The sequence below is a fragment of the Sphaerodactylus townsendi genome, linkage group LG07 (genome assembly GCF_021028975.2).
Source record: "Sphaerodactylus townsendi isolate TG3544 linkage group LG07, MPM_Stown_v2.3, whole genome shotgun sequence".
NCBI classification, from domain to species: Eukaryota; Metazoa; Chordata; class Lepidosauria; order Squamata; family Sphaerodactylidae; genus Sphaerodactylus; species Sphaerodactylus townsendi.
The window spans coordinates 102,331,067-102,359,035 of NC_059431.1; the positions used below are offsets into that span (position 1 = coordinate 102,331,067).

The window sequence follows — 27,969 nt, forward strand, 5'->3', positions numbered from 1 at the left end:
CAACCGAGCTCACTCCCAGGTAAAGGATCATGCCCAGGCCGGCCTAGGTGTGTGTGTGTGGGGGTGATTTTCTGCCCCCCCACATGATGAACTCTGTGCACACGTGCCCACAGAAAGTGCTCTGAGTGCCACCTCTGGCACCCGTGCCACAGGTTCGCCACTGCTGCTCTAGGCTCAGGAAGATTACGCCATAGTGTTGGACCAGTGACAAGGAAGATATCAGCCCTCACTGAAGCCAGATGCCCTCGGGGGACAGGAAGGAAGCATTGTGGACCAAGATAGATCGGGAGAGTGCTTGGTTTTTCTTATGCGAATTTAAAACATATATTATCATTTTAATATGTGGTATAAGAATAAAATGTGTATCATTGGCCAGTATGGTGTAATCATTAAAGTATAAGACTTGGAATCCGAGACCCCCTGGTTCAGACCCCCACTCTGCTGTGAATGCCTGTTGGGTGACCATGGGTCATTTCTAAATTCAAAAGCCCGTTGTGAGGAAAAAATGGTGGAGAAAAAAATGCAGTCCATTTGGCGTCCCCATTGGGGAGAAAGATGGAGCATAAAGTAAGTAAATAAATCTCAGTGCAAATACTGTGGTGCTAATAAATAGAACACTCAACAGGCAAGAGGAGCCGAAGGGCAAATTAACCCACCATTAATTTTTCTTGATCTGTGTTGCCCAAAGTCTAACTTGTCACATGTCTTGGCAGTTTTGGTTGCAGGTTTTTGTAGGCCCTGGGCAAGAGCATATGCTCCGACTCCCTTTCCCCCTTTGAATCCCTGCTGGGAAGAAAGGCAGGGTACAACAAATGAAAACAAGAAACTAATATCTCAAATGAGGTGCATTAGAGATCCCACACAGTTAGCCTTGTTGCTAACTGCCTAAAACTATCATCAAGTGTTTCTCAGTAATCAAATTCCAGTATATCACATGCTGTAGGGTTAGGGTTAAGGCTAGTGGTTAAGGGAGCAGCAGTGGCGTAGTGGTTAAGAGCAACTGTACTCTAATCTAAGGAACCGGGTTTGATTCCCTGCTCTGCTGCCTGAGCTGTGGAGGCTTATCTGGGGAGTTCAGATTCACCCAGAGGTGGGATCCAGCAGGTTCTCACAGGTTCCCGAGAGTAGGTTAATAATTATTTGTGTGTGCCGAGAGAGGGTTACTAATTGGTGATTTTGCCACGTGATTTTTGCCTTAGTTACGCCTCTCCTCTCAGCAGTAGCATGCAGAACTTGAAGCAGTCTAGCAGGAGGTGCACTGGAGCGCAGGCGGCAGCCTGCGCCTGGCGCAGCACTGCTTTCAAGCCTGCCCAAGGGCCCGGGCGCAGTGGCTGGCGCCCCACCACAGCGCCCCCACTCCAGGAATGCGTTCACTCACCATCGCGGCCTGGCACTCCAGCCCCATTGGTGCTACGCCACAGTTTGAATCCCACCACCATGGGAACCTGTTACTAAAATTTTTGGATCCCACCAATGGATTAGCCTATACAAGCCAACACACGCCAGCTGGGTAACCTTGGGCTAGTCAGTGTTCTTCTGAGCTCTCTCAGCCCCACCTACCTCACAGGGTGTTTGTTGTGAGGGGGGAGGGAAAAGTGTTTGTAAGCCCCTTTGAGTCTCTTGTAGGAGAAAGGATATAAATCCAAACTACTACTATTACTACTCTTCTTCTTCCTCCACTACTACTACTACTACTACTACTACTGCTGCTGCTGCTGCTGCTGCTGCTGCTGCTGCTTCTTCTGCTTCTTCTGCTTCTTCTTGGTAAACCTGTGTAAAAGTTTATGAACACACACCCTTCCATACACACACACACACATTGGAGTTCATTTGCTATCTGAAGTCTGATTGGCTCTCCAATGGTGTGTAAACAACTTCTTTATTTCAAATCAGCTAGGCTTCAATTTCCTACAGAGAGTCCTTTTTATGAGTGGTGCTACAGCACTTATGTAAACATATTACAGTTACCTGTTCCTACAACTTTGTTTGTTTTTCCAGCTCTAACTGCTCTTATCTATTTTAATTGATCAGCCCATTACTAAGCTTATTTACCTAACTGATGTGAAAGCCTTACGACAATAGATGTATTATTTGCTGTTTGTTAAATGCAGCTGCTTCTTATTTGTTGCAAGCTGCCTGAAGTGCTTTTAAAAGGTCAGAAGGCAGGATGTAAGTTGTAGAGGTAAATAACATGCATAAATCATAGTTGGAAAGGTACATTAAATCAACACCACCGCCTATCCTCGGCTGCGAGGAACAAAAAAACAGTCCTGGTTGCTCATAAACAGCATTTAATGCGCCTGAGATCTTCTGACAGCAACTTTAACAGGACAGTGCTTGAAAACAAGGGAAAGTATTTTTTTGTAAAAAAAAGATATAGTGCTATAGCTAAACTCTTGAGAGCTGTTACTGTTTGACTCAACTGGTGGCATTCTAATAATCACACGATGTTTCAGAAGAAAAAGAGACGAGTTTGGATTTGTACCCCACTTTTCTCAACCATGAGGAGTCTGAAAGCAGCTTACGAACTCCTTCCCTTCCTCTCCCTACAACAGACACCTTGTGAGGTAGGTGGGGCTGAGGGAGTTCTGAGAGAACTGTGACTAGCTCAAGGTCACTCAGCAGGAATGTCCAAGTGGGGAAAGAAATCTGGTTCACCAGATAAAAGCCTGCCACTCATGTGGAGGAGTGGGGAATCAAACCCAGTTCTCCAGATTATGAGCAGAGCCCACTGCTCTTAACCCCTACACTATGCTGGCTCCCAATCATTATTTTTGTGTTTGGGGTTAGAAGAATTAGCCATTTCTGTTTTCCTGAGTTTTTTGGTTCGATTTGGGTCATCTGTCTGTGCCTGTTCCATGTCAGGCACATATGAGTTTTCTGCACGGACCATATATCCTGGGATGAGGAGGTGAAACATCCCAGTTCGGCTGTGACTTCCACATGGCTTCTGGGTCCCTTATCCCGCGGCTTTTAAAAAACTATAAATTGGCAGTTCCTTTGGAAAAAAAACCGCGCCGTTCCCACTCCTATGCAAACACTGCGAGAGACGGACTGGTTTATTTTTCTTGCCTCACTGCCTGCAGCCAATCAGAACGTCGGAAAAACAAGACAGTTTGCACAGGCGCGGCAAAGTTGGCAAGGAAAATGAAAGTAAACCAGGGCTGTATGTAAGCGCCTGGAGTTCTTCCTCCTGGCCTGAACGCGCTGACAGGCTGCCGTGCGGAGGGAGAAACCGAGATAGAAACATCCCAGTATGTATGATTCCAGTTTTCCCCTGGGATATTTTGTCCGCCTGGAAAACGCCATAGTTAAAGTTATTAGCTTTGGATGTAGCATTGCCAACATCCTGGAGGAAAAGATGTCTGCCCCTTTAAGAAAGACTTCATGGGTTATCATTTTCCAAGTAATGCTGTTGACCTCCAAGCCCCAAAATGCTTCTTCTGCCCATTTCCATCTAATAAGCCTCTGTAAAAGAAGCAGGATATTTTTTTCTCTAGAATGTTGGTGAGCCTTTTGGAGTCCCTTCCGTGCACTGAGGTCAAGTGGGGATCCCTTCTGCTGCCGAGGGGCTGCGGGGGGGCTTTGTCTGTGACAAGCCCCAAACTCTGGAACAGGCTCCCTGCAGAAATTCGCCAGGCACCGACACTTTGTGGATTTCGGTGCCTGCTTAAAACCTTCCTCTTTACCCAGGCCTTTAATGGTCCCCCGTATCAATGCTAGCTGAAGGGTGGGGGTGGGAGGGGTGGGAATTTTTAATGGATGTTCTTATTGACTGTTTTAAAGGATGTTTTTATGGTGGTTTTTAATGTTTTAATGGGGATTTTAATCACATTATGGGGACTTCGGTATAGGACGGGGTATAAATGGAACAAATAAATTAATTAATACATTGTTTCATAGTCACCATGCACAATTACACCAGTTGGCCTCCATCCAATACAGCATTAGGTATACTTACACTCCTCACTCTATCTGTTGTGGCTGTTCTCCAGTGAAAGAACATCAGGGAGACACACGGCTCAGCACTTCCCATTGAACAACTCACGGAATGACCCTAGGTAGAACTATGCCCTCTGAAGACCATTGTCTTCAGTGGGCTAAGAGGGGTGTAACTCTGTTCAGAACTGCAGTGTCACTGCTGGAAATGAAGCATGGTCTAATTAGTATAATTGAAACTACGGGTTGGCTTTTCTCTGCATAAAAAGGAAAACGTTGATGGCATCCATTTGTCATTTTATACAATTTAAGAACGGGCAGAGAGAATACTGCATGATAGTAGATGAGCATGGAAATGAAGAAGCAGAAATTTAATTTTAGAATTACTTTCTGTGTGTGTGTTTGAATGGGGAAGGTCCAAAGTGTGGACCGGGGCACACTAGCATACCCCCAAAAGATCTGCAAGCAGCAATGGAGGAAATGAAATAAAGTAGTTATGGCACCAATGTGGCTAAAGGACCCAGTCTCAGAGGAGTCTGCCTGTTGTATTGCTGTGTGAGTCATTGTTCTGGATATCTGTCTGTATTCATGACTCATGCAGCAGCACAAGATAAGTAATTCTTAGGAGGACCAAAGGCAAACCTTGTTGGGCGCAATAGGAAACTGAGCCTCTGCTTTGAATTGAGAAAAAAAATCCCTATCAGAATTCAGAATCTGGAGAAGTGCTTGTTGAAGACAATATGAAATGGACTGCTTGGAGTTCCATGGTTCAAAAGTCAGATGCACTATTTGGACCTATAAGTCACCTTAAATCCATATCTACAATCAGTGGCAGAGCTACAAGTGGGCGGGATAGTGCGCCGTGCACTGAGCGCATGCCTGGGGGTTTGAAAAATCGCCCCCAGCCCCCTCCCCATGCCCCCACAGCACCCCCTTGCAGTGCCCCCTCGTGGCGCCCCACCCCACCCCCTTCCCACACTTACCTTAGTTCCTTTCCTTTTCCTAGAACTTTTTCAGGCTGAAAAAAAGGCCTGTTCACAGTACAGGCTAAAAACGGCCTGAGGAACCACAGTTAAGTGGTTTATATGGTGGGTTCGGGGGCAGGGCCCCACCCCCACCTACCCCTGAGGGTGTGTCCCTGCCCCAAGCCCCGCCCCTGACCATAGTTCCCATCAGGCCGTTTTTAAGCCTGAACTGTGAATTGGCCTTTTTTTCAGCCTGAAAAAGTTCTAGGAAAAGGAAAGGAACTAAGGCAAAGGGGGAAGGGGAGAAGGGGGCGCCCCCAGGGGGGGCGCCACAAGGTGGTGGTGGAAAATATAGACTGCACACCGGGTGCAGTTTGGCCCAGCTACGCCTCTGTCTACAATGCACAATTAGGTTTGATACCAGTTGTATTCAGCTTCTAATAGAAGATCAGTGATAAGTTAGGGGGAAAGAGTACTGCAGCTGCCATTTTTCGAGTGGCCAGTAGGGTATAGCGGTGGGAATGCTGGACTGGCATCTGGAAGAACCAAGTTTGCATCCCCACTCTGCTGTGGAAGCTCACTGGGCACCTTGGGACAGTCACTCTCTGTCTGCTTAACGTACCTTATATGGTGGTTGATTGTAAAGATGACGTTGGAGAAGTGATGTTCAGTGCTGTTAGCTGCTTTGGGTCCACACCATGAAAAAAGCAGGGCCTAAATAACAAAAGTGTCCTAATTTATCCTCTCCCTTTTCTTTTTAACTGTACCTCGGCATTCCTAATCTCCGAGAACATGCCCAGTTTCTGTGCTGGTTAACCTAGTAGCTGAAGTAGTAGTATATACTACTATGAGTGTCACATTCTCAAGGGCTGCACACTGGTTGTTTGCAAACTGTTCGGTGAAATCGCTATCTCACCGTATTCTCCCAATTTGGCAACACTGTTGAAAATGTAACTTTTAAATGGTAGTTTTCCTACTTTTGACATTTGACATTGATACCGTAAGTAGTAGTATTACTGAAGTGCCAAACTTTTGTTGTATTACCTGGCTATATAGCAAATGAAAGAATCGCGTGACTTTACTATGCAAGTAAATAATGTATGTTTTAATATTTAATACACTTTTAAAAAAATGCACAGCCCCTTTATAACAAATGCTACAGGCCTTGCACTAGCCTAGTCTGAAGCAGGTCATTTGGAGTTCTCCCTCTTTCTTATGGTTAATTTATGAAGTCATGCTTTTCTAAATATCTAAGGTTGGGGTTTTTTTTTTTAGTATTCAGGATATCCTAGTGAGTGGCCTGCTTTATTGTTTTTGTGATCCTGAATGGGCCAGCCAGTTTATTAAAAGAAATGAGGATGTATGTTAACACTGGACACACAAATTTAAGCCTTTTTAGAAGGAAAAGAGCAGAACATTCCATTAAAGAAACAAACTGGAGATGCCAGATGTTGTGTTGTCAGATGTGCACATGAATCACTTGGCGACACCAGCACTGAGGGGCGATTTACAAGCGTGGATATGATTTTGTTGTAAGCCAAATGCCTCTGACAAACATTTCCCTCCTCATCTCATGTAGCCTTTTTCAATGGGACAGTCCAGGTTCACATATTTCATTGGTAAGTGATGAGAAGACTGTACACACAAGACCAAAACTGCCTCAAACTTGTTCTGTTTAGCAATGGTCAGAATGTTGTTGGTATCTAAGTGATCTGGAAAGTGTGTCCCTCTGCCTCATCACCACATTCAGAAACAGAAAACCTCTGAATACTGGTTTCAGAATGTAGCCATGTTGGTCTGTGGTGGAAGAGCTACATTCATGTCCAATCAAGAACATAGGTAAGGGGGGGGGGTGTTCCGGGTTCAACCCTCCATTACATGTCTGAAGCTCCGCCCCCCGTTTGTGGGTTTTTGGTATTTTTAAGTGTTTTTTCAGTTTTCGGCCTGTAGGGGACGCATCTTTTAGGCTAGCAACACCAAAATTTCAGGGATTTTTTGGGAGACTCTCCTGATGATACCACAGGTTCAGTGAAGTTTGGTTCAGGGAGTCCAAAGGTATTGACTCCCAAAGGGGGTGCCCTGGCTCATCCCTCATTGTTTCCAATAGAAACAATAGAAGATAAGGGTACACCTTTGGGGGTCCATACCTTTGGACCCCCTAAACCAAACTTCACCAAACATGGGTGGTAGCATCAGGAGAGACTCCCCAAAAATCCCTGAAATTTTGGAGCTGCTAGTTTAACAATTGCACCCCTGACAGCAGGCACCCTCCAAATTTTCCCAGATTCTCCTTTTAAATCCATCCCCTTCGGCATGGATTTAAAGGGAGAATCTGAGGTCCCCAGTTTAAACATTGAAAGTGATGCTGTTTCAGGGTGGGGGAGAATCCACCCCAAAACAGCATCACTTTCAATGTCGTTTTAACTGGAGACCCCAGATTCTCCCTTTCAGGTGGATTTAAAAGGAGAATCTGGGCTCCCTAGTTTAAACACCATTGAAAGTGATGCTGTTTGGAGGTGGATTCCAGCATCACAGTGGCCACCCATGGGGCGGTGTGGGGGGTGGATGGATGGGGCACAAAACTCAGATTTTGCACTGGGCTCCATTTCCCCTTTCTATGCCTTTGCTCAGAAGGAGGGGCAGAAGCGACTGCCGGCTGGGAGCCCAGCCGGTGGGGTGGGGGTCCGGTGGGGCAGGTGGGGCAGGGGAGTCTGCCATCTTCGGCCTCAGAGAGCTGCTTTGATAAGCACTGAAGTCAGGGGCAGGGCTTGGGGTAGGGATAGACCCCCAGGGGTAGGTGGGCGTGGGGCCCTGCCCCCGAACCCACCACATAAAAAATCTATACCTGCATCACTGAGTCCAATAGTGTGGTTAGCCAGTTTATTGTAATCATTAAGAATGGTAGCTTTTAATCTGGAGAACTGGTTTTGATTCCCCACTCCTTAACATGAGCAGCGGACTCTTATCTGGGGAGCTGGATTGGTTTCCCCGTTCCTCCATCTGAAGCCTGCTGGGTGACCTTGTCACAGATTGTTCAGAACTCTCTCAGTTCCACCTCAGCTAGGAAAGGAGTTTGTAAGCCACCTTGAGTCTTCTCAGGGGCATGGGGACATGGGGTATTCCATGTTCCCAGGCATAGCCTGTTCAGTCACATGGGTGGAGCAAAATTGCCCCCACATCCCCTCTTCCCCCCACTGCCCCCTCCCCTCCAGCTGCCCACCTGTGTGGCACCCACTGCTGAGGCCCCTGCAGCTGGGTTGACAATTGGCGTGTTGACGGACATGGCTGAGGGCCTCCTGTGGCCCCTGACTCCCTGCTTACCAGCTGTCTTCCCAGCCTTCCTCAGAATAAGCAGTTAGCAGGGCTGAATGGTCCTAATTTCAAAAGTGTGCACATGTGGCTACTATGGCTACCAATCTTGATCTATGGCTACCAATCTTGATCCTCCTTGATCTGAGATTGCAAATGCCTTAGCAGACCAGGTGCTCGGGAGCAGCAGCAGCAGAAGGCCATTGCTTTCACATCCTGCATGTGAGTTCCCAAATGTACCTGGTGGGCCACTGCGAGTAGCAGAGTGCTGGACTAGATGGACTCTGGTCTGATCCAGCAGGCTTGTACTTATGTTCTTATGTGTGTATGTGTGTGTGACATAGGATGTCTGAAGCGCTTTTTTTGCACTTTTCTCATTTTTGTAATCTTAGCTCTAGTGCGTTGCTTATTAGATCCCCGTGCTGTTCAATTTTGCTGCTTTATACCATGTACACACCTTGAGTCTCAAGTACAAAATCGGTAAATAAATAATGAAGCACAAATAAATAATAATGAAAACAAGTAGTGAGGGGCTGACCACCATTGTACTCATTTGCCCTCTCCCCATGAATTCTTTTCCTAGCCAGGGACTTGGTCTTGTGTCTACTCCCGGGGCTCTCAGTGATTTTAACATGCATAGGGCCTGGCTGCAAGGCCCCCAGGGCCCACTTCGTTGCGTGGTTCGACACCCGCCCCTCTCCCGCCTCCTCCCTGCGTGCCGGACTTCTTCGCGCTCCTTTAACCTGGACTCCAACTCTAAGAAGCCTCAGCGTGGTCCATCGAACCGCTTCTTCCTTTTGCATGATGATTTTCTGCAAAGTTTTCCCCCTCTCGTTTGACGCCTCTGTCTTTGTGTTCCCCTATTGGACGGCTGCTCCGTCATTCCTCCCGGACCGCCCTCCCCCTCCCCTCTTGGTTGCAGTCTGTGCGGGCCCTTCCCTTCCCGTCACGCAAGAACGGAGGTCCCTCCGGAGCCTGGGGTGGTTCCATCAGCTGACCGGGTCTGCAGCAGAGTCGGGAGGAAAGCGGCGCGATTGCGGCAGTTTTAATTGGGGGAGAGAGGGGAAGAGGAGGGGGGGCTGTCTGCTTGCGGGGCGAGTTGAATCCAAGGGCGAAAGAATCCCTGCCTCTCCGCCTCCTTCGTACACAGCCAGGTCCCATGCAGCCCATTCGATGACTCGGATTTCGAATCTGATTCTCCCCCCCGCCCCCCACTCACCGGTCAAACCCCAGGGGTTCCCGAACAGACGCTCCCGCCGACACGCCCCATCAGGGGCTCGTATCTTTGACATTTTCCAGCCATTCTATAGTACTGTAACCTTCAGGCGCCCCCTTCGAAAGAAAGGGGAGGGGGAGAGAGACGGCCAACCCCGCTTTAAAATCAAATCGATTTGACAGCCGCTCGGTCATGAAGACACGAGGGAGCCCCCCCCCCCAGCCCCACCTCAACCTTGCGATGCCCTTTTCTACTTCGCCTAGGTGTTTTTTGCCCAGCTTCTCCGCTCCCAGATTTTTGAGACTGGAGAGGGAGAAGGAGCGCAGTCACGGGGCCTGAGGCGGGAGAACTCCGCTTCGGAGAGGCTTTTGCAGAGAAAACTGCTGACTTCGCACTTCCCCCCCCCCCCCCCCCCAGTTCTCCACCCCCACCCCAGGTTTCCGATTAGAATGATCCCACATCGAATTACTCACAGCACATTGTTCAGTTCGGCAAATGGAAATTCAGTGGCTTCTTATCCTATCTGTTAAAGCTACAAGCGGGCAAGAGCTATCAGGGCAAGCGGGCAAGAGCTATACGTGATCCCCCCCTCCAAATACATCCAGATGGCCTCACGTTAGATGAGTTGCCCCTTCTCCCGTCAACCCCCATATGCCCCCGTCCCCGACTGCAGGTGTGGGGAAAGCCATCTTCTGCGGCAGGAATAGCTGCTAACCTCCCGCAACCCTTACCGTGGGATCGGGGAGGGGGAGGAGTGAGCGAGAGCCAAGCGAGAAATGCCGACCCAGCAGCCTCGGTAGCGGGAGGAGGAGGAGGAAAAAGGAGCCAGCGTAGTGTAAGGAGGGAATAGTGTCAGTGGGATGGTCCGGAAACCCCGTGATAAAAAAGGGAGTCGTTAAAGTAGAGAAGGTTCGGCTTGTCTGTCTTTCCCCCTCCCTCTGTCGCTGGCTCACTGTTGTGCCCCGGACGTGGTCCTGAGGCTGAGAAGTTCTTGCGCCTTGAGCGACTGGCCACCCCTTTTGGCAACGGCGTTTTCGCTCCTGAGAGGCACACATGGACCCGGCGAGTAGCAGGAGCTTGATCTGCTAGGAAAACCGGGGAGAGTGAGAGAGAGAGGAGGGGGAGAGAGGAAAAGGACATCCCCTTCACAACTCAGAGGAGACAGAACTGCCGGAACCCAAACGTTTGGCACGAAAAGAGAAAAAAAAGGTATTTTCTGGTCTCTTTTTTTCGCCTTCTTTTCGAGAGGCGGGGAACTGTCCAAGGTGCTGAAGCGTCCTCGCTCGGCAACGTGCCCTTGATTGTAGGCACCGCCCGGACTCGGGGAGATGTCCTTGGTGCTGAACGCGTCTCCTTTCCGTCTCCTGCTAAAACGCCCTGCAGCTCTCCCCTCGGGGGCCCCGGGATTGCTCCCATTTCTCTCTCGCGTGCGGTGGTGAACTGTCCTAGGTGCTGAAACCCGCTACTTCGTCTTTGCAGTGATGGGTCCTTTGACTGCGTATGGAAGGGGGAGAGGGTTAATAATGGATATGCGGGACATGTTTGGCTTGCAGTAGCCTCCCAAATCTGGGCACGGAGGGACTTGCAGTGAGCTGTCCGTGCAGGCTCTCCAGCTGACAGCTTTATTTTCTTGTGAGAAGGTTCTATCATTCTGATTATCTGAATCCCTTGGTGCAAAGTACAGTGTGTATTTTTTTAAAAAAAGTCCCTTCCCAGTATGTTTTGTGTAGTCTTTGTGCAACTTCACTGGAATTAGAAGCATGCCTTTGGCACATGCATTGATCCCCCCCCCCCCCAAGGAGTCTGAGGTCACAATATTTATTGAAGACAGAAGTTTGGGACGGGAAAATGGCCAGTTGATGCATGCTTGCATCTCCTTGTTTCTTCACAATAAATTCTCTCTGGCTCTTGTTCCCTTTTTCTAAAGAAAAAAATTGCCTTCCTGGATAATTTCATCAATGAAAAATATAATAAACAATTTACATGAGTGGGTGTACACCCTCCTGGGTGTAAACCCCACTGATCATTGTGGGACCCTTCTTTGTCAATTTGCATAGGATTGATTTGTAGGGCATTGTAAATGAAGCATTTGGTGGCATGTATGTTTCTCTGCAGATCTAGTAGAGGGTAGAATCATTGGGTTTAAATGGCAGTTTCCTCTTCCTGGGAATCCCATTCACTTTTAGAGTTCAAGTTTGACTGTAGGATTTCAAATAATGACTAGAGTTCTGCTTGTGGGATAACACTTGATGAAAAGAAAAAGGACGTGACAGATTTGCCATTTAATAGGCTTAATGTTGTTGCCTCAGTCTGAAAGTCTATGCCGCAGTTTGAGACAATGTCAGGAATATAAATTATTGCACCAAACCCCAGAGAAACTTTCCTGTGACTTTTTAAAGAAATTGACCTTGTCAGTACATTCTAGGTTTAGGTGTTTCTAGCATACGTGATCTCAATGACATTTTAATAGTCAATTGGCATTCAGTTCCACTTCTTGTAATATGTCTGAAAACTGCCTGGAAAGACTTTGCTGGTCAATGATGCCAGCATGGGGTTAGCCATTAGGCAGTATTGACAGTGATGCCCACTGCTGAGAATTCAAGAAGCTCAAGTGCTTCAACCTTCAAATGCCCCCTGTTCTGCCTCCTCTCTTTGTAGAGTTCTCTTGCCCCTCCCAAAGACCCTCTCTGAAAAATCACTACAAAGTTTAACCCTTTCCCTGTGAGAACACATCTAAGCTGGGTGGATTTCATGTTGAACCAAACAGCTCCTTCTGAATGGCCCAGTATATACAAAAAACGCTACTCAGAAAATTCAATTAAATGCTACAATCTATTTAAACGGCAAATGGAGGTGCAGCTTTTTATTTGTTGCAGTGCTTAATTTTCTACTGAAAGATTCAGAGTCAATAGTGCCTCAGTCCAGGAATAGTTCCTCATTAATTCAGTGCTATCCCATGACAGTATGTCAGTGATAGATTGCTCCTTTTTTCTTACTCCCTAACAATCATACTACCCAATGTTAAGGAATACATCAGGCCATCTAGCTGTCTGAAACACTAGCTAGTAACTTCAGGTTCAGGGTAAATGGAGAGGAATCAACCCAATAGACTGCTGAGCGGACCAGGAGATCTAATGCGGTAAGCTCTATAGCCAGAACCAGATTCCAAAAGACAACAACCCTAATGCGAATTTTTTTTACCTTCTGAATTCAGCTGCAGGCAGCTGCTCAAGAACTTGTCTGCGTCTGACTTGTATGTGAGAACTGATCTGGTGGAAAGGAATCTAAAGCCATCAACATGGAGTTTGTAATGAAACAAGCTTTAGGAGGTAAGGACAAAGTGTTGTTGTTTGGTGACTGCTTAATGGGAAGGCATTCTTGGGAAGCTGCAGACTTTGTAATGAGAGGTGTAGACAGTGCTGTCTGATAATTGCTTGATTGACTACTCATTTTCATTCCTTTTGCTTTTGCAAATAATGTCTTATAACTGTTGTCTTGTAAAAAACTTCTGCAGCAAATAGTGCAACATTGACATTGGGAAACTTGCTATCTGAGAGATTTGAAGATGCCTAGCACAGACTGTTGAGCTGACTGATTGATGTAATTTTCTTTTCTTTTTGCAAATTTGTTTCTTATTATGCCCCTCCCATGTATCATATGAGTTGGCTGAAATATGAGTTGGCTGTAAAACTTGCCTCGAATCCTTGAAGCGCAGTGGTATTCATTTGTTGACAATCAATAGAGGGCAGCACTGAATGCTTGCCTTGAGCATACAGTTGGTTGCTGAACTTTGAAGGTTCTGTTCTAAGCAGATATATTTTGATCAACTCATCCCTTTGGAAGTATCACTGCAAAGCGGGAGCGGGATGCTGGAGAAAAAGGGTTAGCCAAAGTAGAAGAAACAGATGCGTTCCACATATTTGATTGCAAGATGAAGGACAAGTGTTTCCAACAGATCTTTGAATAATGACACGGCTTTATTGTAAATGTAAACTGGTTTCACACCAGTTTAAGAGCAGTGATGCAGGATCAGACCCATTTCATTCAGCATCTTGTTTCACACCATTGCCCAACATATGCTCCTGGAAGGCCTGCAAGGACAATGGAAACTTCCTTTTATTGTTCACCCTGGCAATGGTCTTGAAAATGCCTCTGAATATGCTAATAGCCACTAATGGAACCTCCCATGAATTTGTTGAGCACCCTTTAAAAATCAGTTTAGACCCATGGTGGCGAACCTATGGCACTCCAGATGTTCATGGACTACAATTCCCATCAGCCCCTGCCAGCATGGCCAATGGCCAAGCTGGCAGAGGCTGATGGGAATTGTAGTTCATGAACATCTGGAGTGCCATAGATTCCCTACCACTGGTTTAGACACTACTCCATCCTGTGGTCATGGCTTCCACAAGTGAATTACTCTCCAAGTGAAGTAGTGGAGGTTTTTTTGTTGTCTGGTAGCTGTGGATCTTAATCGAGATATCCTAGGAACCATAAAACATCAGTTTTGGTGCACTAAGATAATGCCCCTGCCCTAGGTTGTGTGTGTGTGTGATGCTAGTTATACTGGTTCAAAAAACTGATTCCTTCTTGATTTGTATCTGTGGCTTCCCTACACATGAATCAGTTATTGGAGGACGCTGCAGTAGGAGTCTCAAGGACAGCCATTACAGAAAGAATCGTCTTGTGGTCTGCCTTGGCTAGTGCTTGTCTTTTAATGGTTGTTCTCTGGTTATTCAGAGGCAGCGGGAGGGGATATGGTCCGATTACTGCTATGCAGAATGCAAGTCATGAAGCTATTTTATGACTTCACGATTCGAGTATCTTTACAGAGGGCTGCTGCTGCTTCTGTACCATTACAGTGCATTTTTTTACAATGTTCTTCCACTGACTGGCATTTCAAGACCTGCCTGTGAAGGTCATTGATACGCATGCAGTGATTTTTTTTTGCAAGTCATCCAAGGCAATGTGGAATTATCCCCCCTACATATTATCCTGTTAGACATACCATTATTGTTTATTATGCTCCGGAAGGGGTGCCATTTGCACCAAAAACATATGATGACGCTATTTACTTTATCAGACACCGTTTATGGTCTATTTTGCTCTGTGGCGTGTGTTAGAAAATGGAGGGTGCTCTTTTTCATCTGAAAGTGCTTTGAATGAGTGGTATGAGTCTTTAAAAAAAGAAGGAACGTGCTAAGATGTCCTCCACCCCCCGCCCCAACCCTCTTATTACTTCAGTCTGAGTCCTCAGTTGTATAAAGGCTGCTTAAATCACATACGTTTTGATAGTTTTCTAAGGATATTATTGTGAAAAGTCCAACATGATCTATCCCTAGAAGGTGACGGTGGTACAAGGCTCAATGCAACCCTCTTCTTTCCCCTCATAGGTATACTTGACACAGGCACACAAGAGCACACTGCAGAGACTAGGAGGGCCTGCATATGCCCTCACTGTCCTCCATGATGTCCTTGCTCATAAATTTCTTTACACTGGACTACCAGCAGAGCAGATGCAGGAGAGGCTGTTCCTTGCCCTGCTCCATGGAGACTAAGCCGTATGAGGAAAGACTGAGGGACTTGGGAATGTTTAGTCTGGAAAAGAGGAGGCTGAAAAGAGACACAGCAGCAGTGGCATATTGGTTAAGAGCAGGTGCATTCTAATTTGGAGGAACCGGGTTTGATTCCCCACTCTGCCACTTGAGTTGTAGAGGCTTATCTGGGGAATTAGCCTGTGCACTCCCACACATGCCAGCTGGGTGACCTTGGGCAAATCACAGCTTTTTGGAGCTCTCTCAGTCCCACCCACCTCACAGGGTGTTTGTTGTAAGGAGGGAAGGGCAAGGAGATTGTAAACCCCTAAAGGAGAGAAAGGGGGATATAAATCCAAACTCTTCTTCTTCTTTCACTCAGAGGAGGGCAGGAAGCTGTTCCTATTGGCAGCAAAGGATAGGACTTGCAATAATGGGCTTATATTGCTGGTGGAAAGGTACCTTCTGGATCGTAGCAAAAATATACAGTAAGAGTGGTTCAGCAGTGTAGTTGGCTGGCAGGGGAGATGGTCAGTGACTCCTTTCAGGCAGTCTTTAAGCAGCGGCTGGACAAACACTTGTCAGGGATGCTGTAGGCTGATCCTGGATTGAGCAGGGGATTGGACTAGCTTGACCTCTCCCAACTCAGGCCTCTACCCCACATGCAGAATAATGCCCTTTCAATCCACTTTCACAATTGTTTGCAAGTGGATTTTGCTACTCCTCACAGTAAAATCCAGCTGCAAAGTGGATTGAAAGGGCATTATTCTGCATGTGTGGAAAGGGCCTCTGTGATTCTATGTTTCCTCCCACATGTGTGTAGCTGAGCCCATACTGGAATGGATCCTGCCCAGAGTAGTTCTTTCCCCTCCCCAATTCAGCTTTTTTTTTCTGAAATGGAAATTTTCTGCATCACTAAAATGGTCTACCCACCCTCAAGTTCTATCCATTCCAAATTCGATAAAAATACCGGAACATTTCAATCCAAGCCAAACTTTCTTGGAAACCACTGGGATTAACTTCAGGTTGCTGGGGATAATGTGTAGATAACTGGGGAAGGCAATGGCAAACCACATGGTAAACATAGTTTGCCTAGTAAATGTTGTGATCTCCCCATGGGCCAGTAATAACCCAATGCTTGCACAGGAGAGTCCAACATTCCTGCTGGGTGACCTTGGGCTAACAGATGCAGCTGCTTTATACCCACTCGGATCCTTGAAGAGGAAGAAGAGTTTGGATTGATATCCTACCTTTCTCTCATGTAAGGAGTTGCCATGTGGCTTACAAACTCTTTCCCCTTCCTCTCCCCACAACAGACACTTTGTGAGGAGTTGGGGCTGGGAGAATTCTGAGAGAACTGTGACCAGCCCAAGGTCACCCAGCAGGCTTCATGTGGAGGGGCAGGAAAAGAAACCCAGTTTACCAGATAAGAGTTCACCGTTCATGCGGAGGAATGGGGAATCAAATCTGGTTCTCCATATCAGAGTACACAGCTCTTAACCACTATATCATGCTGGTCTTCCAAGGTCAGCTTTGTCTATTCCAGGGGTCTGCAACCTGCAGTTCTCCAGGTGTTCATGGACTACAATGCCCATCAGCCCCTGCCAGCATGGGGGGCTGATGGGCATGTAGTCCATGAACATCTGGAGAGCCACAGGTTGCAGACCCCTGGTCTATTCTCTCTGCCTGTGACTCTCCAAGGTTTCAGCCAGAGGTCTTTCCCATTACCTTATGCTTCATCCTTGTAACTGGAAATGGTATGGATTGAACCTGTGACCTTCTTCATGCAAGGCAGATGCTGTCCCACTGTGCCACAGTCCCTCTGATGTCCTATCAGAACTGTTAGCACATGTGCAAGGTAGGGGGGTGGGGGAGGAAGGCTGCTTTAGAATAAAACCTACAAGAGGCTTCTTGCTGTAGGACAGGGAAAGATATTAACAATAAAGAAATCCCTAGTATGTTAGGAAATGCAAGATAGGCATTCTAACAAGCTAGCTAACTAAAATATGGTAAGCGATTCAGAGAGCATATGTTGCTGTCTGGGAGGCTGGCGAGGGAGCAGACAAGGCAGCTTGGAGGAAGGCCTGAAGAATGGCAGTCTGGGTAACAAAGGGATAGCAGCAGAACAGGTGGAGGAATGCAGACCAAAGGAATTGACTTGTCAACCTTGGTGGTTCTATGACTCCACAGTACAGCACTGGTGTGTTTAATGCAAAGAGATGTGGTATCCTCTTCAGTGCTTCTGTCGCATGGTTTGCTTTCCACCCCAAATTTCATACAACTAAAAAAAAATTAGAACATTTTACCCCCCCTTCAAATACCCATTTTTTACCCATTTGAATCATTTTCTTCAAAGCCATGAAGCAACTTGCAAAAATCCATAAACCACAATTAATTAAAGCAACATATGCTTGCTATAAATACCACCTGATAAGGCCACTCAATTCATTTGGCCTCATTCCGTCAGAAGCTATCCTCAGACAGACCACCCATAACAACCAAGTGACCAATTCCTGCTCAACCACGAATTCTCATTGAATAAAATAGATCTCCATAGCCTTGCCAGGAAAGGTGCTCAGCAATCTCTGAAGGAAGATCACTGCTTGGAGCAGCAGTGGCGTAGGAGGTTAAGAGCTCATGTATCTAATCTGGAGGAACCGGGTTTGACTCCCAGCTCTGCCACCTGAGCTGTGGAGGCTTATCTGGGGAATTCAGATTAGCCTGTACACTCCCACACACGCCAGCTGGGTGATCTTGGGCTAGTCACAGCTCTTCTGAGCTCTCTCAGCCCCACTCACCTCACAGGGTGTTTGTTGTGAGGGGGGAAGGGCAAGGAGATTGTAAGCCCCTTTGAGTCTCCTACAGGAGAGAAAGGGGGGGATATAAATCCAAACTCCTCCTCTTCTTCTTCTTCTTCTTCTTCTTCTTCTTCTTCTTCTTCTTCTTCTTCTTCTTCTTCTTCTTCTTCTTCTTCTTCTTCTTCTTCTTCTTCTTCTTCTTCTTCTTCCTCTTCCTCTTCCTCTTCCTCTTCCTCTTCCTCTTCCTCTGTTTAGAAGAGTAGAATCTGGATTTATACCCTGCCTTTCTCAAAGCTAAGGAATCTCCAAGGGGCTTATCAATTCCTTCACTTCCACTCCTCACAACAAACACCTGGTGAGGAAAATAGGGCTGAGAGACTTCTGGGAGAACTGTGACTGACCCAAGGTCACCCAGCAGGCTTCATGTGAAGGAGTGAGGGATCAAACCAGGTTTTTCAGATTAGTCCATCTGTTCTTAATCATTACACTATGCTGACTCTTTATATCCCACTTTCCTGCCCAATAGGGGTCAAAAGCAGCTTATAGCTTTCTTCTCTCCTTTTCATCCTCACAACTATTTAGGGAGGTAGTTTAGGTGAAATGGTTAATGCTTATTTTATTGTGTTTACTTCAGCCCCTTCTGCACATTCAGAAAAATGTAAAAAAAAATGTTTGTAAGTGGTTTGGCTATTCGGCACAATAAAATCCAGCTTCAAAATGCATTGAAAGTGGATTGAAAGTGCATTATTTTGCATGTGCGGAAGGGGCCTTCCTTTCTACCACACATTTCTCCCCAGCGGGGTTCCAAAGCAGCTTATGTCATTTCTCCTCCCCCCAATTTCACAGTTCACAATGACCCTGGGAGGTAGGTTAGGTTGAGTGGGTGTGACTGACCCAAAGTCACCACGTGAGTTTTCACAGTGGAGAGGGGATTGGGGCCTGTGGCTCTATTCTGCGTCTGAAGGGGGGGGATTACAGAGTTGCTGGTAGCTCCTGTCAGAGCCAAGTAAGCCTCCCCAAAGGGAGGAGTCTTCAGTAGCAGTCACTGGGTTGCCTGCAGCTGGCATATGGATGTATATTAAAAAAATATGGACCTCTAATAGAGGGTCCAGATAACAGCCGTACGTATGCATGTTAGGAGAACCCAGGCTAATGGTCGTTTTTAAACTGTGGCCTAGTCAAGTCAATCTCTATTACTGTCACAGGCCAGCAGAAGGTAAATAAGGGATAAGACATCTTAAAACAATAGATAAGTATTTAAAAGGGAATTTTTAAAACCTACTGGTTAAAGGGAAGTTAAGAATACAAAGGGCATGGGGATATAAAAGACACAGAATCAAAGCATAAATACTAAAGGGGAATCAAAACTTTAAAAACTATAAAAGAGGGATGGACGTGACTAACAATAAAATGGGTATACTGAAGGTTCTGGCGATCGAATCAAATCAACTCCCTGAGTCTATTTTATTGCACTGCTTCAAGTGTCCCTACACAGAACTTGGCCACATCATGTGCTATGTCAGGACTGGAATCTGTAAACAGCATGGAAACATAAAATTGTTCAGCGTGGCCAGGGAATCTATTCAGCAGTGGCGAAATAAAACGAATAGGTAAATCTTTATAATACTGACGGTGGAGGAGCACATGTTCTGTTGTTTCTATGTGCCCGGATCCACAGGGACAAGACTGGTGAATTAAGTCTGTCTGGCTGCTTCCATCCAGAAAATTAATGTAGGAATTGGACCTTGAAGGTGAAAGCCATATTCTGATGCTTGCGGTTCATTAAGGCTAGTGAATGCATGACTCACCCAAAAGATGTAAGAAATCCCACCGGCTTTGGTGATACTATTTATGTGCTTTTAATTAGGCCTGTGCTTCCATACTTCTTGAAGAGGGCGTGTGTAAAAACAACAGCAGCCATCCAACATCCTTCTAACAAATCAGCTATCTTTATAACGTAAACTTACTCGCCGAGTCCTCTTGGGCATTACATCAGCGAGGACTCAGTGTCGGCTGGAGTGCCACTGAAGCTAGACACGCCATGACTTGTGGTGTTAGAAGAAGCCTTCACACCTCTGAATGTGCTCGATGCAAATTCAGGGCTGCCTAGTTTTTGAGAAATGGGTGAAATGAGTCAGGAAATCAATACAGACGCACAGATGTGACGCTCATAGGACAGGTTGGAAACGCTTCACAAACCGAAGTGTGTTTTCCCACTTTGGAGGTTATAATAACAGGTTTCAGTTTCCATTGATTTGTTTGGCAATTTTAAATTAACTAATTTCAAAACGTGTCTAGCTCACTCTGGGTGCAGATGCATCAATATGAAACACATTCTAAAAGCCCTGCCCTCCCCCCATGGATTTGTATCTTGGAATATGTCCCTGTCCTTGTATTGTTGAAGGCTTTCACGGCCAGAATCACTGGGGGGCTGTGTGGTTTCCAGGCTGTATGGCCATGTTCTAACAGCATTCTCTCATGACGTTTTGCCTGCATCTGTAGCTGGCATCTTCAGAGGATCTGATAGTAGGAAAGCAAGTGGAGTATATATACCTGTGACTAACAATGAAGATAGCAAGATCAATAGGTGAGGGCATCTGAATAGAAGTGGCCTGGCATGTGAGTAACAATGAAGTATATAGCATGTGAGCAACAATGAAGATAGCAAGATCAATAGGTGAGGGCATCTGAATAGAAGTAGCCTGGCCTTTGTTCCCTATCTATAGTCATCCTGTGTGTGTGTGTGTGTGTGGACCTGATTAGTCACTTTCTTGACTCTAGTGTTTTTCAACACTGGTAGCCAAGTTTTGTTCATTTTCATGGTTTCTTCCTTTCTGTTGAAACTGTCCATGTGCTTGTGGATTTCAATGGCTTCTCTGTGTAGTCTGACATAGTGGTTGTCAGAGTGGTCCAGAATTTCTGTGTTTTCAAATAATATTCTGTGTCCAGGTTGAAATAGTCTGTCTCTGTCCTTACTTAGAAGTCACAGGTGGCCCTGCTTTGGAGTTCCTTCAAATGAAATGTGCAGTCTATTTAGAATCCTGTAGCTGATCGGCTTCAATGTTGACATTGGAGGAAAGTCACCTTCACAGCCGGCAGCCGGGCGAGGCTTCAGAATTCAGAGCGAGGAAAGGTTTAGGAAAGCAAATGATTTGAGATGATCTTCTAGCTCAGGGGTAGGGAACCTGCGGCTCTCCAGATGTTCAGGAACTACAATTCCCATCAGCCTCTGTCAGCATGGCCCGAGTTGGCCCATGCTGGTGAGGGTTTACAGAATTGTAGTTCCTGAACATCTGGAGAGCCGCAGGTTCCCTACCCCTGTTCTAGCTGAAGAAGCCGTAAAGTTGTCTGGCGGGGAACTTTGAAGCCTGAGAGACGAGAGCGAGGAAGCATTGATTAAAAAACATTTGAGCAGAGCTGGCTGGAGACATTTTTTTGTACCTGAAATGGGGGGAAAATCCAATCAATGTTCTCCTCTAACAGTATATGTGTGGAAAGTTCTTTCAAGTCACAGCCAAATTTTAGTAACAGGTTCCCATGGGGGTGGGATTTAAACAGTGGCATAGTGCCAATGGGGCTGGGTGGGACATGACGGGGGCGTGGCCAGGCATTCCGAGGGCAGGGCATTCATAATTTCTCTGTTACTGTAAAAAACTCTTACTTAAAAAAAAGTTTTCTAATTTCCAGCTGATATCTTTCTGTGTCCATAATTTTAAACTTGTTATAGCAAGTCCCTGCTCGCTCTAGTGCCAGCAAGAAACAACTACTTCTCCTCTAATTGACTGCCTGTCAAATGCCCAATACTTATCAAATGCTCTAATTTTGTTTTAGGAAATCAAAAGTGGGATATTCTTTCCTTAAACAAGGGAACTTCTACCATATTTCTAAAACATGTTTTCAACAACAGCCCAACCCAGGGGAGGAATCATTCCGTTTTCTACCTTTGCTAACTCAGCCCACATAGGGAAACAACAGGGGAGCTTTGTTACCCAACTGTGAAATCATGAGTGGTCCTTTCAGTTTAGTGAAGCATCTCACCATCATCACTGTTTGTTAACACTATGATTCCCCATGAAGGAACTAATACACATTCAATACTCAAAATAATTTGCACTTTTAGATTAAGACACAAATTCATTAAAACATGGATCGATGGACCATTCCTACTGCCCTAGGCATGTTTGAGAGCTAGATATCAAGGCTACTGCCAAGGATATTAACATGGTCATGACTTTTTTTAAAAAATTGAGGTAAGCATTAGTAGTTAGTACCTTTTAACCTTTCACTTATACAAAATGCTTTTGTAATCCTTTAGCCCCATAAATACCTAAAATCCAGTCATTAACTACTCCCTTTTTTATTCCTGGGTGACCTTGGGCTAGTCACAGCTTTCAGCCCCACCCACCTCACAGGGTGTTTGTTGTGAGGGGGGAAGGGCAAGGAGATTGTAAGCCCCTTTGAGTCACCTGCAGGAGAGAAAGGGGGATATCCGGAAATCAAACTCTTCTTCTTCTTCATCTGTTTAAAGAGTAAAAAAAAATAAAGCCAGAACATCATCCATTGTGAACTAGAATTACTTAATCCATTACTGTATATATTCTGCAAATATTTCACATTAATTGATCCAGGATTAGAGACACAGATTAGCATAACATTCTCTCACATACAGGAATACAGAGCTTTTAAGTGGCCAAGCATCATGGTAAATCACAATTTATAAAATGAACAGACAGAGTGCCACAATAAATAGCATACCAAGCAAGTAAAGAGTCCCCTGGACCCAACAGTAGTTAAAGGGTCCCTCCTCTTACCTAACAGGAAAAACTCAGTTTCGTGAGAAAGAAGAGAGGGGGAGGCGAGGGCGTGGAGACGGAAAAGCAGACCCAATTAGTAACCCCCTCTCGGCACACACAAATAATTAGTAACCCACTCTCGGGAACTAGTCAGAACCTGCTGGATTCCACCTCTGGCCTGTTCTCAGTAAAAAAACCCTTCCCACACTTAGTTCCTTTCCTTTTTCAGGCTGCAAAAGGCCTGTTTGCAGTAAAAACGGCCTGATGGGAACTAAACTTCCCAGGAGACCTTGTGAGCCCCAAGGTCTCCTGGACACTGTAGTTCCTCAGGCCGTTTTTACTGCAAACAGGCCTTTTGCAGCCTGAAAAAGGAAAGGAACTAAGTGTGGGAAGGGGGTTTGGGCGCCCTGTGGGGGGTGGGTTGGGGAAAGGGGGAGGGGCCTGGGGGCGATTTTCCTCAGTGCACAGCGCACCCCACTTCACCCTTTTAGCTTCGCGACTGCCTCTGATTGTGCAAAAATATAATAATAGTAAAGGAAATAACTCACAATTTAGGGAATCATTAATATGTCTCCTCTAGGTGAATGTACTTTTTACTCAGGGGCTCTACTGTTCTTTTCATGATCAGATGTATGATATCAGTGCCATGTTTGGCCTTTGGTAGAGAGCTCCAAAGAACTGTGACTAGCCCAAGGTCACCCAGCTGGCATGTGTTAGAGTGCACAAGCTAATCTGGTTCACCAGATAAGCCTCCACAGCTCAAGTAGCAGAGCAGGGAATCAAACTTGGTTCTGCAGATTAGAGTGCACCTGCTCTTAACTGCTACACCACGCTGGCTCTCCAGGACAAGGGATAGTGTATTGGATGCCTTGTTGTATTGTTGTTTATGAAACGAACATACTGTATGTAGAATTATTTATGCCTAATAAAGGTTTACTATACTGTACTGACAAGGGATAGCTGAGTATGTGGCAATACAGCTATAAATTCAAAATTTTGGTAAAATTTTCCTTTGTGATCCTGTTTATGTGTTCTCTTGAAGGTTCTTTATTATTGTAAATTGTATATTGGGGGGATGGGGAATAGTTGCTCAAATATAGTTTAAGTGAAGTCGAGAAGAAGTAAAAACAAAGGAAGAAGAAGGGTATACTGGGCAGAGATAAACACCCATCGCTATGTGGACACCTTGTTTGGATCTTAATGGAGGTTTAAGATTTGGAAATGTTTTCCTCTTCAATGACTCATACCTACTGGTTCACTTCTGGTGCCTTTCGATCTCCACCAGCCCTAAGGACAAATGCCAAACACTGTCTTTTCATTTCTTTCTAAGCAAATATCAGTTCTTAAAATCCCTGCTAGGTGGCACGGTAAGCTGCTCTGGAAAATGTCTTGCAATTGAAACAGGCTCCGGAAGATCTCATAAAACCATGTCTGTAACAGCAGGAACTCTCTTCTTATGACCATGTTTTTTTAAAAAAATAAGAAATTAAAAGGCCATATTAGCATTTTTTTTCCACACAGTATATAAGAAATACAAAAAGCAAAAGTGAGTGATGGGATCCCAAGTCAGAAAGAGAGGGGGGCAGAAAGACAGGAGATCCTTTACAAGAGAATAAGCAGTTTGACGATGTCATGCATTCCGCACGGTGCTTCTGACTGGGTAGAAATCTGTGCCCCCCCTCCTCCCCCACCTTATGACAGCAGGATAAAAGGGCAGAGCAGCTCAATTTGGGCTCATCTGCACCAGAGTCCTATTTGATCATGAGCATGGGTGTAGAGCAACTTCCACCTTGGCCAGGGCCTTTACAGCCCTGGCCCCTCCCTGGTGGAACACTCTTCCTCCATCTGTCCGGGCCCTGCGGGATCTTGGTGAGTTCCGCAGGGCCTGTATGACTGAGTTGTTCCACCAGGCTTTTGCGGGACCTGGCCGCAGATTGGTGCCTTTCGATCCGGAAGATCTCATAAAACCATGTCTGTAACAGCAGGAACTCTCTTCTTATGACCATGTTTTTTAAAGAAATAAGAAATCAAAAGGCCACATTAGCATTTTTTTTCCACACAGTATATAAGAAATACAAAAAACAAAAGTGAGTGATAGGATCCCAAGTCACAAAGAGAGGGGGGCAGAAAGACAGGAGATTCTTTACAAGAGAATAAGCAGTTTGACGATGTCATGCATTCCGCGCGGTGCTTCTGACTGGGTAGAAATCTGTGCCCCCCCTCCTCCCCCACCTTATGACAGCAGGATAAAAGGGCAGAGCAGCTCAATTTGGGCTCATCTGCACCAGAGTCCTATTTGATCATGAGCATGGGTGTAGAGCAACTTCCACCTTGGCCAGGGCCTTTACAGCCCTGGCCTCTCCCTGGTGGAACACTCTTCCTCCATCTGTCCGGGCCCTGCGGGATCTTGGTGAGTTCCGCAGGGCCTGTATGACTGAGTTGTTCCACCAGGCTTTTGTGGGACCTGGCCGCAGATTGGTGCGCCCCCCCTTTTGTCCTGCTAGGTGGATTTTCAAGGGCTTTTATTTCTGCCTTTTATGTTAATAACTATGGACACGACCATTCCTTTGCATGCTCGGCTAAACATGAGGAATTAACATAAGGTTCAATTTTTTAAAAAACTGCTTTTGTTTTGTATTTTGTAAGCCACCTCAAGCAAGTTTTGGGGGAGAGATGGCCCAGAAATTTACTAAATCTGGAAATATTCATATTTTCCTCCCTCCCTGGGGGCTAAGGCAAAATTAACATGAATTTCTTACCTGTACTGTCATTTTTGGAAGGTTTGATGTAGAAAATGAGATTCATCACTTTGGCCTTCTCTTTGCTGTATTGAATACTGATTCATACCAGCCTTCTTTCACTCCTGTTCTCCTTGCTTATATCTTAGTGGGAAAAAATAAATGGAATGGGCATATAGGATGTATGCACCTGCTTCCCATTCCTACTAGTAGCCTCGAAGGCCATGGCCCATGTGCATCTAAGCATATGTGATGGAAGAGGGGCAGATCATTCATTCTGGGAGACAGATTGTGATGTATTCTGAATGGTTGTTGTGATGATTTAGCCTGGTGGCTTGCTTTATTCTGCATTTTACTGTTCAAGTCGCTTTGATTACATTAGAGAAAGGTGATTCAAATTGATATGGCAATTAGAAGTCTAAACGGTACACACATTCTTCTCAGTTACCGTAAAAAAGACATGTGGTTGATTGTTCAAAACCAGGTGGTATCTTGAAAAAGGTGACTATTCGCAAGTAACTTCAGTCTCTTCCAATATTCTTTTGAGTTTTTTCCCCCTGGCTCTGTGTAAGGTCTTTCACTTTGCAGATGAAAAATTCCAGTTATTTTAAAACAATTTTAACTAGTTTTTTTTTAAATGACGAAGTGGTACCTTAAGTTGGCTGGAGACAAAGGAAATGCGAATTACACAGAGATGGTTCTGAAACGATCACATTAGACAAACACATGGGATTATTTAGCAGCTGGAATAGCTGAGATTACCCTGACCTCATTAGAACTTGGAAGCTATGGAGGGTTGGTCGTGGTTAGTCCTTGGATGGGAGACTAGGGTTGCTATGCAAAGAAAGGCACTGGCAAACCACCTTTATTAGTTTTTTTGCATTGAAAACCTCTTGAGGGGTCACCATACACTGGCTACAACTTGATGGCACTTCATTATCATTGTAGGATGGTTTATTGACTGGTTAAGAGGTTAAGAGAAATCCAAGGCTTTGCATGGAGTCAGGAAACTACTGTAAAATACCCGAAGGTATATTAAAAAATGGCATGTATCTCACATCGAAGTTCCATCAATAGAATAGTGCTTCTTTTTTGTGGAAGAGGGGATGATACCCCCCTTCCTCAGCAAATGTTCCTTTTACTCTCTAGGCTTTTTCTGAACATCTGGTGACCTCACCCCCGCAATGAAATTTAAGGGGGCTCAGTGGTCTGTAGCAAAACCAGGAAAGAATCTAGAAAGTCCATGAGTGATTGGACATACCTTAGGAGCACAATGACTGCTGTAACACTCACGTCTGTGCATGTAAAGCGCCATCAAGTCATAGCCTATTTATGGCAATCCCGTAGGGTTTTAAAAGCAAGAGACTGTAACAAAGGTGGTTTGCCATTGCCTTCCTCTGCATGACAATCCTGGCCTTCTCCGGGCTGACCCTGCCTAGCTTCTGAGATGATTGGGCCAGCCAGCTCAGGGCAAGTCCCTAGCTCTTCATGTGTGAAGCCCCATCAAGTCACAGCCAATTTATGGGGACTCTGCAGGGTTTTCGAGGCAAGTCTCTAATAGAAGTGGTCTGCCACTGCCATCCTCTGCATAACAATCCTGGTACTACTCGGAGGTCTCCCATCCAAATACTAACCGGGGCTGAACCTGCTTAACTTCCAAGATCTGACAGGATTAGGTTAACCTGGCCAGTCCAGGTCAGGGCAGAGGTAACACTCATAGCAGATAAATATTGACAAGCCTCTCCCTAAAACTTCTGCTGCAACTTCTCTTCCAACCTTCCTTCCTTATCATCCATGTCCTTCAATCAACTGTCACTAGGTCTTTGCTCTTTTAGGGAGTCCTTGGCATTTCAAACAGACACTCAGGGTCAAACGCTCTCACCATGAGAGCGGGTTTCATGCAATGTTTTACTTAATAATGGAGGAGCTAGCCCCCATGCGGCTGGTGAAAACAGCAGTACCAGATTACCTACAGACAAGGTCCGGAGCTCCGCTTACTCGAAGGCCTCCTCCAACTTTGGAGCATTAAGCAAAAAATTAAAAGAGACAAGGGAGGGCCTGGGTATGTTCCAGAAGGGATCAAACACGGAGATGCCAGTTAAAGCAGCAGTGGCATAGGAGGTTAAGAGCTCATGTATCTAATCTGGAGGAACTGGTTTTGATTCCCCGCTCTGCCGCCTGAGCTGTGGAGGCTTATCTGGGGAATTCAGATTAGCCTGTACACTCCCACACACGCCAGCTGGGTGACCTTGGGCTAGTCACAGCTTCTCGGAGCTCTCTCAGCCCCACCCACCTCACAGGGTGTTTGTTCTGAGGTGGGAAGGGCAAGGAGATTGTAAGCCCCTTTGAGTCTCCTGCAGGAGAGAAAGGGGGGATATAAATCCAAACTCTTCTTCTTCTTCTTCTTCTAAAGGGAAAAGGAGAGGAAGGACCCAATCTGCTCAAGGCTTTGAGAATATACAGAATCTGGTGGGGGAGAACTTGGGGGTTGGATGGGATTGTCAAATTGTCCTTCCTGCAATTCCTCATGGAGCTTGTAAAATGTCCAACATATGGGGAAAGTCCATCTTGTTCCTTGCATGAAGTGGCACAATTCCAGCGGAAGCAGCTGAGAGGGAAGGCATCTCCCAGTAGATGTGGGTGGAAACAGAGAGCACAAGGAAGAAGCAGGTCCCGT

General features: G+C 45.8%; 1 protein-coding gene across 3 annotated transcripts in view; it reads left to right on the top strand.

Moving 5' to 3' along the window:
- The first annotated feature begins 10,282 nt into the window (after nucleotides 1-10,282).
- CPLX1 (complexin 1) overlaps nucleotides 10,283-27,969 on the top strand; it is a 203,528-nt gene continuing 185,841 nt past the window's right edge. Inside the window, exons 1-3 of one of the 3 annotated variants that reach the window (XM_048504067.1) lie at nucleotides 10,283-10,638; nucleotides 11,067-11,069; nucleotides 12,644-12,758. In XM_048504067.1, the coding sequence (XP_048360024.1) occupies nucleotides 12,728-12,758 (31 nt within the window). In that variant the 5' untranslated portion in view covers nucleotides 10,283-10,638; nucleotides 11,067-11,069; nucleotides 12,644-12,727. Of the gene's footprint in view, nucleotides 10,639-11,066; nucleotides 11,070-12,640; nucleotides 12,759-27,969 lie in introns of all 3 variants that reach the window. The other 2 variants (XM_048504066.1, XM_048504065.1) reach the window with 2 other exon arrangements.